The 12520-nt window shown below is 42.7% G+C and overlaps 1 protein-coding gene across 1 annotated transcript in view; it reads right to left on the bottom strand.

The window, feature by feature from the left end:
- niban2b (niban apoptosis regulator 2b) overlaps positions 1-8717 on the bottom strand; it is a 237193-nt gene extending 228476 nt beyond the window's left edge. The window contains exon 1 of the mRNA XM_068012649.1: positions 8387-8717. Coding sequence (XP_067868750.1) covers positions 8387-8441 — 55 coding nt within the window. The 5' untranslated portion in view covers positions 8442-8717. The remainder of the gene's footprint in view (positions 1-8386) is intronic.
- Between the last annotated feature and the right edge of the window lie 3803 nt (positions 8718-12520).

Here is a 12520-nt window from a genome sequence, read left to right as displayed (position 1 = left end):
GTTGGCAGGAAAAAAGACAGAGGCGCAAGGGGAGAGCCAACTGTGCAACAGCCCCGACAAACACATTTCTCTGCAGCACCTGTGGAAGAGCCTGTCACTCCAGAATTGGCCTTTATAGCCACTCCAGGCGCTGCTTCACAAACCACTGACCACCTCCAGGCGCGTATCCATTGTCTCTCGAGATAAGGAGGCCCAAAAGAAAGAATTATGGATTTGCAATATGCACTCTTGATGAGAGAGGCCCCATCAAGGGAGGTCTAGACACAGGGCTTACACCTTATTGATTTGGATTGGATTTGAACCAGAGTGCCAGAGGAACAACACCAGGAGCCCAATCCATTTCATAATTCAGCTCCTTTGTGAAAAAATATTGCTAACTATATAAAAAACAACATTTATGTAGTGCCTTTCATGACTTCCAAACACTTTACAACCAGTGAAGTATTTCTTGAGGTGTAGTCACTGTTGTAATATAACATAACAGCTAATTGCATACAGCAACAGCAATGTGATAATGACCAGATAATTTTTTTCATAATGTTGGTTAAGGGATAAATAATGGCCAGTAAACTGAGGAGCATTCCCCTGCTCTTCTTGGAAATAGCATCAGATTTTTTTCCCCCACCCATCTAAGGGGCCTCAGTTTACCCTTGTATCCAAAAGATGGCACCTCCGACCACACAGCACTACCTCACTGCTGCACTCAAGTGTCAGCCTAGATTTTTGTATCAAGTTCTACAGTGGGACTTGAACCCATAACATTCTGATTCAGAGGCAGGAGCTACCAATGAACCACACTGACACTATATTAAGTACATGGTACTAATGCATGCAAATACCATACTTTGCTACAGATGCAAATCAATCTTAAAATGCTGGGTGTTTGTGTTACAAAGTTACACGAACAAAAAAAAAACCCCATAGTTGCACATACAACAATTTCCATTCGTGATCAAAGGACAGGCCAAATTAAAAAAAAGAGCTTTACCTAACAGAAAAATACATCATGCATTATGCAGTACAATGAATCATTATGATATAGTGCATCACCTTCATCTACAAGCCGAAGAGGGAGAAGGAGGAAATCAGAAATTGGCAGCCATTTTACTGCTTAATGCGGACTACAAAATTCGGTCCAAGGTAATTGTCAAATCAGGTCACGTCTGCTCTAGGGTCAGTGATTTACCCTGATCAGACTTGCAACATACTCAGCAGGAAGATCTCTGATACCCCTGTGCAATTTAAGCTTAGAACTGCCTATGTGCGGGTTTAAAAAAAAGTGGCGAGAAAAAAGTGGACCCCTGCCTCATCAACTTGGATCAGGAGAAGGTCTTTGACAGAACAAAATGCACACCTAGATGGTGGATGTGCACTCCAAAATGGAGCTTGGGGAGGGAATCCACAACTGGATGCAACTGCTCTACACAAAACATCAGTGGCGTAGTTTCAATCAATGGCTGGAATTGGAAGGTTTTCCGATCAATTCTGGAGTCAGGCAGGGCTGTCCTCTCTCCAGTCCAGTTTGTGTGCTGTATCAAACCTTTTGCTGAGTCCATCAGGAAAGGATGGGGGCATAAGGATGGGGTGACAATCCCAGTCAGTGGAGACACTCAAATCAAAGCCTCCCTGTATATGGACAGCAGCCCCATCTTCTGCTTGGATCTGCTGTTGGTTCGCAGATTGAGCAGCATCTGCGACCAGTTCAAACCGGCCTTGGGAACCACAGCAAAACATGCCAAGAGCAAGGCCATGTTCATTGGGAACTGAGATGACCAGTCCTTTGCCCCTTTCACCATTAGGTCAGACGACCTGAAGGTGCTGGGGATATGCTTCAGAGGGGACAGGGCATACACCAAAAACTGGAAGGAGCGAATAGCCATGGTGGAATAGAAACTGGACATGTGGGACCGACACTTCTGCTCCATTGCAGGCAGGAACCTGGTCATCATTAGATGCGAAGCGCTCTCGGTGTTGCTCTACGTAGCACAGGTTTGGCCCATAACCTCTTGCTGCACCATAGTGGTCACCCGAGCCATCTTCTGCTTTATCTGGAGATCAAAAATGGACTGTATCCACAGGGACACAAAAAAAAGGGGAGGGGGGAAAAAGAAAGAGGAAAAAAAAAAGAACGTACCAACACCAGCCTCATCCTGATGGCCATGATTATGTGTGGCTGCATCAGGCTGTGCATAGTCTCTCGGTATGCAAACACCAAGCGTACTATGTGACGAGGTTCTATCTGTCCCCAGTGTTACGAAGGTTGGGTCACGTTGCCGCAGAACACTACATTCAGTTAGACCCTGCTGTACCACCTGTCCCTTGTGGAAATGTTTGGACCAAAAATACCTTTGGCTACAAGTCCATCAAGCAGTGGTTTGCACATAATGTCCAAGACTCCTGTGGGAAGAGGAGATGGTGGATCCTATCAAATTTCATTTTAGGAGAATGCTTTAATCACCAGAATTTACAAACAAGCACCAAGACATAGCTTGGCTGGTGGTGAGAAGCAGCCTCCCCATCAGATCCTTTCTGCACGCCCAGAGTCTCACGCCTCTGTGTGCTGCCCTCGAGGTGGCTGCGGTGGGGAACGGACCATTGCTTACCTCTTTCTGGAAATAAACTTCACAAAGCAGGTCCGGAAAGAGATGCAGTGTCCTTTGTCATCCCAGGCAGCTCTATGTCACAGGAGTCAGCACTTTGGTCTGCCTATGCAAAGAGCTGCCCACGACCAAGTGTTGCAAACTGGCACATTCCAAAGGTCCAGGACTATGTGCTGAGGGACACAATAAAGCCTGGGGCAGTCGCTGCAAAGGCTGAAATGGGAAAAGGCCATTGAGTAAGGACCTCCGCCATAGCATACTGAGGGCTGGAAATGTGTAAAAAAAAACCTCAGGCTGTATGCACCAGAGAATGTTTGACATGAAATATTAACATACATTGCAAATATAACATGCAAGAGCAAGAGTAGTGAGGCACCTCATGTACTGTATTGAAAGAAACTGATCTGTATTGCACTTTATGGAATGTCAAATTTGAACTGTTAACATGGTTTCAAATTTTATGAATGACATTTTTGCGCGGTGGGGGGTGGGGTGGGGAAAGAGGGCATCGACCCATGCCACTAATGATCTGCTATAGGTTTTGAGAGGTTTTTTTATTTATTTATTTTATTTTTTTTTTTAAATGGCACCTCAAATGGGGAGAACTGCTGCAGTAAATTTTGTCTGTTCACTCCCGACTGGGATCCTCAAACGCCCAGAGCATCCATCAAAAATTCATGTACGTCGTATCCACAATTTTCTCAGCAGCGCCAGAAAGTCAAGGACAGTGCACACCCTTGGAGGACAAAGGCTCTTGCTAGTCGTGCAAATTCAGAAAACCACCTCTTACAATTTTTAATATGTGCATGACATAGTATATCCATGTGTCAATTACTATAAATTCCTGCGTTAACAATTAGAATGCAAATATCTATGTAAACAAGTCACACTGCAATTATACCCCATCAGTGGGCCTGTAGCATCTCAATTTTGTATTTCCCAGGTTCTCAACTGGAGAAACGACAATGCTGCAATCAATTTTACTTCTTTGTTTCCCAAATTGCCATATATCAAAGTATAAATAACAAAATCTAAATACATGCAAAAAAAAAAATGAATGCATGGCTTTATAATGGAGACTAAAATTTTATCAACACAATCTGGTCCAATTTTCCCCCATTTTATCTGAAGAGCACACGACTATGTGCAACGCTCTGGGAGATTGAGTAGTTCTAATACTATGATGATGTACCTTGTAATAGGTACAGTGCACATTTCTATTCATCTAGTTCTTATTTCTGCAAAGCAACCTGTGATGCCTCATTCCTTCCTCCTCCCAAACGAACCTATTTGAACCAGTTACCAGGCCTTCATTCCCAAGACAATTAAGCTATTTTGCAGAAGCAATTTTCACAGGGTAGAGACTGCATGTTAGAATGTGCTTGTGCAGTGCATCAACAAAAATGGTTTGAGATCAGCACTTTTTAAAATTACACATCTTTTACTGTGATAGGATCACAACATAATCTAGGGTTCAGATTTCTCATGTGAAATATACTTCATAACTTTTGCCCTTCCCTATTCTCCACAACTCTTTCCAAACCTTCAATCATCCTCCACTCAAATGATCATGCATTCCAGCTTTTAATTTTAATTTTTTTTTTTTTAATGGATTGGAATCCATGGAAATGTTTTCAACCGTAGCTAACCACTCAACAAAGAAGCATCGTACAGTTTCTGGTTCAGATGCTTCTTAGAAACCTCAATAGATTACTGGGTGTATAGCTTCGCTGCTTCAAAAGAAAAGCTACTAGTTCATAGCTTGATTCAACTTTAAGACTCCACCTCTCATAATTGCACTCTTGATTTATGTACTATTTTCACAGTGCTCAAAAGCACATTCAGTTGGCAGTTAGTACTTTTAGAAATCAAAGAAATTATTCAGCAGCATATCAGTTTGAACAATCGCATTATGTGACAGACTGCAGTCCTTTGAAAGTCCTAGACACCTAACTAAAATACAAGACATAAGCAACGCCTGACTGAAACAAACATTGAGGGGTGTGTAACCAATGCACCAAGAGATAAATAGTGAGAAACAGTAAATTAAGTATCGAGTCCCAACTGACTCAAATTGGGCTCAACTTGGTTAGTTCACACAAGATCCAAATAGTCTTCAATCAGACATTTTAAAAGATGACTCGCCACTATGCCAGATGGGCCTGGATTTCTGTTCGAGAATTCACTGAACCACAGAGGAAGGGTCCAAAGAAAACAAACTACAGTCAGCGCTGTGGAATGCCATTTTTCACACAGATTCTGCACACAGGAACACTACCAGCCTGAGAACATTTCTGTTCTGAAAGCAAAGCATTATTTCTTGATGGCAGCTCAAGCACCAACTATTTCCTCAGGCTTTTTATAAACTGCAACGCACAGGGCACAACGTGTCACTCCGAGCAGCAGTTAACAGTGCCGAGGTAGCTGGGATAAAAACCCACACACCAATAAAGTCAGAAACATTGAAATACAGTGGCTGTGCTGCTTAAAGTGAGGTCATGGGGTGAGAAACTGCAATGTGTGATGCATACTTGGTTTAACTTGTTTAGATTAAACCAGCTTCTTGTCACAACACAATGGAATTTCAACATCAAAAAACTCTAATGGAATGTACAAGCCCAGACAATACTTCATTCAACAAGTATCTCCAGCCTTGGAGCCCAGAGTGTTGGTCATTCACTTTTTCATCCACAAGAGCTCTGCATAGATTCAGAGATGAACATTTTTGGTCTTTAGCCATCAAAACTAACACAACCAAATGTAGAAAATACAAGAACGACCCAAGACACATCCTATGGCACACAGAGAAAAGTTCAACATAACTGCAGTTACGCAGTAAAATTATAGGAACCTGGGGCAATGGAATCTAATGCCTGCTTGGTACTACTCCACCCTAAAATGCTCTTTCCATAGATATGATGCAAATATTATGGATTGTACTTGCAAAATCTTACCATTAAGACCTTCCAAAAATTCCAGAGATAAGCAAGACATGCAGCAAATTCATGTGAACATTATTGCAGAGGGATCCAGTCTCTTCAGCACAATCTGCTTCAAATCTATTCAAGTTACACCATAGTGAACGAGGTCATTTATCTCAAATGATACTTTTTGACAATGTAATTACTCAGCATATCAGAGTCAAATGTCAGCCTCAAACTACACAGGTATCAGAGACGACCATTATAATTGTGTGTGGATGTTATCACTGTCCTATTTTCACCCTGCTATTAGTGTAATTGCTCAGCACCCAGTTACCTCCTTATACACTTGTTCAAATCAGTTGTCAAGCTTGAGTACTGTAAAACACTAGTGTTTTTGTATTCATTCATGGGATGTGGGCATTTCTGGCAAGGCCAGCATTTATTGTCCATCGCTAGCTGTCTGAGAAATTGGCGGTGGAACGCCTCCTTGAACTGCTGCAATCCATAGGGCAATATGGATGCTGTACAGCATACACGGCTGTCAATTTTGACACCTATCTGAAAAGTGTTCAAGTTTTGATCTTGCTTCATTTCACCTTGGTTTGAACCTCAATGATTTATCCAGACTGTAGATTTGAGTCCTTGAGGACCACCCAAAGTTCACATTGCTCTTCAAAATCTTCAAAGCTTTTATGTTATGTCTATCTTGTGACACCATCCATTCATCCCATTGTACATATCCCAGTATACCATGTAGTTAGTGTGCTGAAACATCTTACAAATAAATCAGAATACCCAGTCTTCATTCAGCCACTACCTCAGCTAAAAACAATCCATTACTTCACACCATCAGTAGTCAAGAGGACCCAACTGAATTCATAGCACCCAAGTGAGGTCTTCCAAACTCGTCAACATTTCTTCCTCCATGATCACATTTTCACACTCTCATCCTTTTACTTGTGCCTGATGAAATCTTCCCTCAACACATTCCTAATGCCTAAACAGTTGACAGAAAGATGTGCAGACAACTTGCGATAGCTCAGCGTCTGCTGCATCTCAAATATAGCACTGATGCTTGCGGCAGAGCAAGCTTCAAATGACAGCCTTGTAACACTAACAGGCTGGCAGTAGTGTCTTAGAAAGCATCTCTCTACATGAGTGGAGGAAAAGTACAGTCAACAGCAAACAGACAGGCAGTCATTTTGTTCTGGCAGTGGGCAGGCCAAGTTCTCAGCCTATCCATAGAAGCCAACGTGGTTTTTGCTTTGAGTTTTTCCTTGCTGTATAAATGGGATGAATTTCGACTGGAGGACTACAAAATAGAATCCAGCATTCTGAAACATTTCAACCCCTGATTTGTGCCGAGTTAGTCACTGAAAAACTGGTAATGACTTAAGGGTGGAAAGTGGTGGTGAATGGAAACTCAGCACCTTCTCACTCCAACTCTGCACAGCATCCTGAGGGAAACTGCACAGATATTAGCAAGGGGGGAAAAATGTGCTTCTGTGATGTTTACCATAACCAAACAGCCTTCATTCAGGCTTAAACATGAAGTATTCACTTGGGTGAAATACCAAAAGGGCTATTGTATCCACTGTACCCTCAGTCATGCCTTTGGTATTCCAAACTTCAACTTATTTTCCAACACCGTCCTCATGAATTCTACCCTACATAAACTTTCAACACATCTAGAACTTTCCACACACACCCTATCCTGTATGAAATCCTATTCCTTACACACTCCCATCCCTGGTTGTCTTATTTGGCTCCCTGTCCCTCCATGCATGGATCTTAGAACCCTCTACAACAAAACCTTATCTTTACAACCTCCTGAAGTCCTTGCCCCTGGGCACACTTCACTCTGTGGTCTAATATGACACCTCTCCTTCCCTCCACCCTACCAGCAGCACAGCCTCCAAGCATTTTGCCTCCACACGCAAACTCCCTCCCACCTTATTACATATCTCTCCCCATCTTTAAGAGCCTCCATAAAATCTACCACTCCAACCACACCTTTGGCTCAGTTTCCTTTCTGACTCCCACCCATGAACTGCCTTAGGACATTCTGCTCCATTAAGAAAAGTACTGAATAACCAAGTTATCGATGGCGGCACCCAAGTAAGGTGGGGAGCAGTGTTGCTTCTAAAAAAAAAAGCAATACAATTTGATCCAAGGTGCAGTCAAGTCCATTACTGTGGACAGACTGCCAGCTGTAGCTTTGTGTTAGACGATGATGCAGCACCCACCCAATCTGTAAGCAATTACATTACAGTTTATTGAACAGTTTTCACTTAACTTGAGATATGAACTCGGAAATACGAATAGCAATCTATATTTCCTGCAATCAGTCATATCAATACTGAACATTCCAACACTACACCATTTTATTGTCTACATTAAAAGAGGAATTCAACAGAGGGCCTCTCCCTACTAATTGAAACACGTTTTTTTTTCTGATAAGATATAATAGATTTCCGTTCTCAGTCGCGTTTACTTGCCTTTATCGCCAAGTCTACTACATGTGGAAATAGGAAAATACTCTAGTGCGGGGGAGGGGGAAAGCACAAACTTTTAGACTTCTAGACAGCTCCGTACAGAGTTTTCCCAAAGAACCGTATTCAACACTTTTAACGTTGTCAATTGCAAATCGATTACTATGAGAAATTGACCCGAGAAATTCTCTCAGAACAAAAAAAAACACAGCTTCACAGCGGCAATGGTTTTGACTAAGGCACAGCCAACGAACTCTTAATGTGAAGAAGCCGAGTTGCCAACCTGAAATGAAATTAGAAGAACGAGATGAGAGCCAGAGATATCCCTGTTAGATCCCCCATATAAAAGGGGCTGAGTCCTTCCCCTTACCTGTGATGAACTGACGCCGGTTCTCATCAAGGTGACTCGAGATTACATCCCCCATGGCGCCTCACTCAATAAAAACACTCTCTGAACACAGCACTAACCCCACAATCAATTAACAGGGAGCTAATATTGAAAATTCACTCCCAGCACAAATACAACTAGTTTCCCAGCGAGGCGACAAGTCACTGCACTGAGCTCAGTCGTAGGGAGGTTCCAGCAAGATCCTAAATTCTCTGTGGGCACACCCCTCCCCGCTCCTTGTTAAACGAGTTTTAGACTCACTGCTCTGTCTCTGCATTCCCCACCTCCTTCCCCTTATTAGGGGTGGAGTTTTAAAACGGCACATGCGCCATAACCTGTACCTTCAACTTTAAAAGCTGCAGCTCGACCCTGCACTGTTTTCAAACCTAACGCATAAGGTTGCACCAGTGTCATTAAACAGAACTGTCTTCCCCCTCCTTTTAAAGGGGCAAAACGAATCAAGAACTTACCACAAGGGTATCAGCGGTGACACCCTTGCCACTGAGTCAGAAGGTTTGCGGGGTCTTTGTCCCGCACCGGAGACTGGAGCATCAAATTCGGGCTGCGCTTCCAGTACAGTACTGAGAGAGTGCTACACTGACCGAGATGCCATCTTTTGGATGAGATGTTCAACCCTGTTTGCCCTCTCAGGTGAACGTAAAACATCCCATGTCACTGTTTTCAAGAAGAGCAGGGGAGTTCTCCCTGGTGTGCTGGCTAATAATTATACCCCTCAACTCACTGCAAAACGCAAATTGTCAAATGGTCATGATCACATTGCTACTGTGGGATCTTGCTGTGTACGGTGTTTCCTACCTTACAACAGCCATTACATTTCATAAATGCTTAAGTGCTTTGGGGTGTCCTGAGGGTTTGAAAGGCATTTTTTTTAACCCGACTAGTCAAACACCACGTGGATCACTTTCTGAGGTGTAATTTCAGGGAACCAGCATCTGGAAAGTCATAACTGTCCGCCTGTGGGAATTCTATCATGGTAGTATACAATACTGCTAATACTATTGACATAGTTTAATACATATTACTATTATCCATAGTGCAGACTTGTTTTTATTCTAAGCCCAAGGATGCTTAACACCATCTGCTTCTCTGTTCGGTGAACTGCCATTGTGACTGAACACCTAGATCAGTGAAGGGAATCAATCCAATGGCTGGACTACAGTGTGACGTTCCTGCCACATAATTTGTCACAGACTGTTTGCTAAAATGATAGTGTCATGCAGGCCCCCAGCTACCGAGAATGAGGCACATCAATTTTGTCATGAACATTGATTTTTAGCTGTTGTTGAAACGAGGAACTGACTTGTTAACCAGATCAGCCGTGGCTGGAAAAAAACATTTACATACAAACAGACAACAAAGGCGAGGAAGCGTATTCCAGGGCCTGCTAAGGAGGATACAATCCACAAGGGCCAGACTGGTTAGACCAGCTGGTCACATGACTAACTGGCTGTTCCAGGGTTTTCTTTTGAACTGGTCACAGAGAGTTTGAACTCAGAATGACTGCTTGCTCCTGGACTGAGAAGATCCCTCTCCTGTCTGCTCCCATTTCTTTCTCACAAGCCTCTAAATCCACTGAAGACACATGAACCCCAAGAGAGAAAAGTCTCCTACAGCGAACAAGGTTTAAGAAGAATACTGGGCCCTAACGAAAAGCAAGATCTACCTACAATCAAGGACTCTACAGTGAGCTCGAAGAACCGTAACAACAACTCTTCAGATATTGCCTCAAACTTTTCCACTTTACTTTTCTTATGCTCTTTTCTGTCTCTATTTGCATGTGTGTATCACGTATGCATGTTAGCGTGGGGCGTGTCATGTATCTGTAGGCGTTAACCGAATTAGAGATTAAGTTTAAGTTGAATAAATTTTAACTTTTCTTTTTTAAACCTAAGAAAACCTGTTTGTGCTGGTTTCTTTGCCTTATAATTGGAAAATGGTGAAGAAGGATCAACAAGGGGGAGCTAAAAACTCGGTGTGTTTAAAATTAAACCCTGTTACGGTAAGACCAGGTGAAGGCTGAGAGGGAACCCTAGACACTGTTCTCACCTGGTTGGAACAATAGCATTAGACAAAATTAGAAATCAAATAAAGTGCTTCACATTTCAGTATATTTTTACCATCATAGCAACAGTATCAATGCAGGAAAATCGAAGATGGGTGTGGAACATGAACCCACCTTAATTTTTATATCTAGGACAATAGGTAAGAGGCAGTGAGTCACAAGATGGCAATGCAGCAAAGTAGGGTAGAAATCCTTATGAAATGCAAGGTGAGTGCTTCTGTAAATATATGAAACAATTACAGAAATTAATTATTTCACAGGTACTTGTCATATAGAGTCATTTACGGCACAGAAGGAGGCTATTCAGTCCATTGAGTCCTTGCTGGCTCTCCACGGAACTATGCTGTCAGTCCCATTCCCTGGCTCGAACCCCATAACCCTGCAAGTCTATTTCTCTCAGGTGGCCGTCCAACTTCCTTTTGAAGTCATTGATTATCTTCACTTCCACTACCCTTGTGGGCAGCAAGTTCCGGGGTATTACAACCCACTGCATAAAAAAGTGCTTCCTCATAATCTCCCTGCATCTTTTGCCCAACTTTTGTTGCTTTACAACTACTACTTCTATTTAAGTAAGATTGTAATGTGATAAAGCATGCCAAGATATAATCAGACAAAAATGTATGCCAAGCCAAAGAAGGTGCTCTTAGAATGACTAGAATCTTGGGCAAAAGGATGAGTTGTAAGGAGGGCCTTAAAGGAGGAAAGGACTGTGTAGAGGTGTAGAGCATTGTAGCACTGGGGAAGGTTGTAGAGATAGGGAGGAGTAGGGCCAGGAAGCAATTTAAACACGAAGATGAGAATTTTAAATTTGAAGCATTGAGAGAATGGGAGCCAATTTAGGTCAGCAAGCAGAGGGGTGACGGGTGAGTGGGACTTGTGTGAGATAGGATACATGCAGCACAGTTCTGGATGGACTGAAGTTTGCAGTGGGTGCAGGATGGGTGAACACAGGAAATTTAGTGGAGAGATACAAAAATGGAAGCTGTAAGAAAAACAGGATTTGAGAGACGACAACATATTCAAGAAATTTGGAGAGGAAAGGAAGGTTGAAGGTTGGAAATGATGCAAAAGTTTATGATGCAGTGGGGTCTGGGGTGGGCCTTTTGAGGACAGAATGATGATGGTGGTACTGAGAGTGAAAGGAATAATATCTGAGGAGAGGGAACCATTTATAATGCCAGCTAGGATGGGCAGCCAGGAAGGGAAGTTTGGTGATCGGTAGTTTAGAAGGAATGGGGTCACATAAGCTGGATATGGATCTCCTGAACAAGATGAGGTCAGAGAAGGCGTAAGAGGAAATCAAAGAGAAACTAAAGAAAGATGGGGGTCTGGGCTTGGCTGAGGTGAGCCTAGGGGGAGGTTTGGCTTGGTGGGCAAAGTAAAGTGGGGAAGCAGCTAGTGCAGATAGCCTCAATCAATTTAACACAAAAGTATTGGTTGAGACCATTGTATTACATAAACATGATGAGTGGGGTTGCAGCTTGATGTCACAATACTTCTTGATTTCTTTTGTCTTTGTTCACAGGGCATGGGTGAAGCCAACAAGACTTCATTTACTGCCCATCCTCAGTTGCCCTGAGAAGGTGGTAGTGGACCTTCTCCATAAACTTCTGCACTCCTCCTTATGATAGTAGTCCCACAATGATGTTGATAAGGAAATTCAAGGATTCTGACCCAGTGACGAGAAAGGAAAAGTAGTTGAAAAAGTCTGACTATACAGGGATTATATGTTACACATCCATGTTTAGTGACCAGGAAACATCATCTTGATAAATGACGTCCAATACATTGCACCAGATTTGTAAACAGAGATGTGCACAAAAATGTTTCTGGTGATCCAATTACATCATTGTGCCCACTGCACAAAATTGTTTTTTTACTTTTATGGAAGCTTATATCAAACCTGACACAAACCACTGAGACTGAGTATCAGTGGTTTGCTCTGTGGCAGGTATAACGTCTGATATAACAACCACTGCAGCGTAAGGTTTCTTAGGTTGCCAATGGGCTGCATTTTGCCAAGCCCACCACGT

The sequence above is a fragment of the Heterodontus francisci genome, chromosome 32 (genome assembly GCF_036365525.1).
Source record: "Heterodontus francisci isolate sHetFra1 chromosome 32, sHetFra1.hap1, whole genome shotgun sequence".
In the NCBI taxonomy this organism is placed as follows: Eukaryota; Metazoa; Chordata; class Chondrichthyes; order Heterodontiformes; family Heterodontidae; genus Heterodontus; species Heterodontus francisci.
Note: the sequence above shows the minus strand (reverse complement) of the source record. Positions and strands in the feature narration are given on the sequence as shown.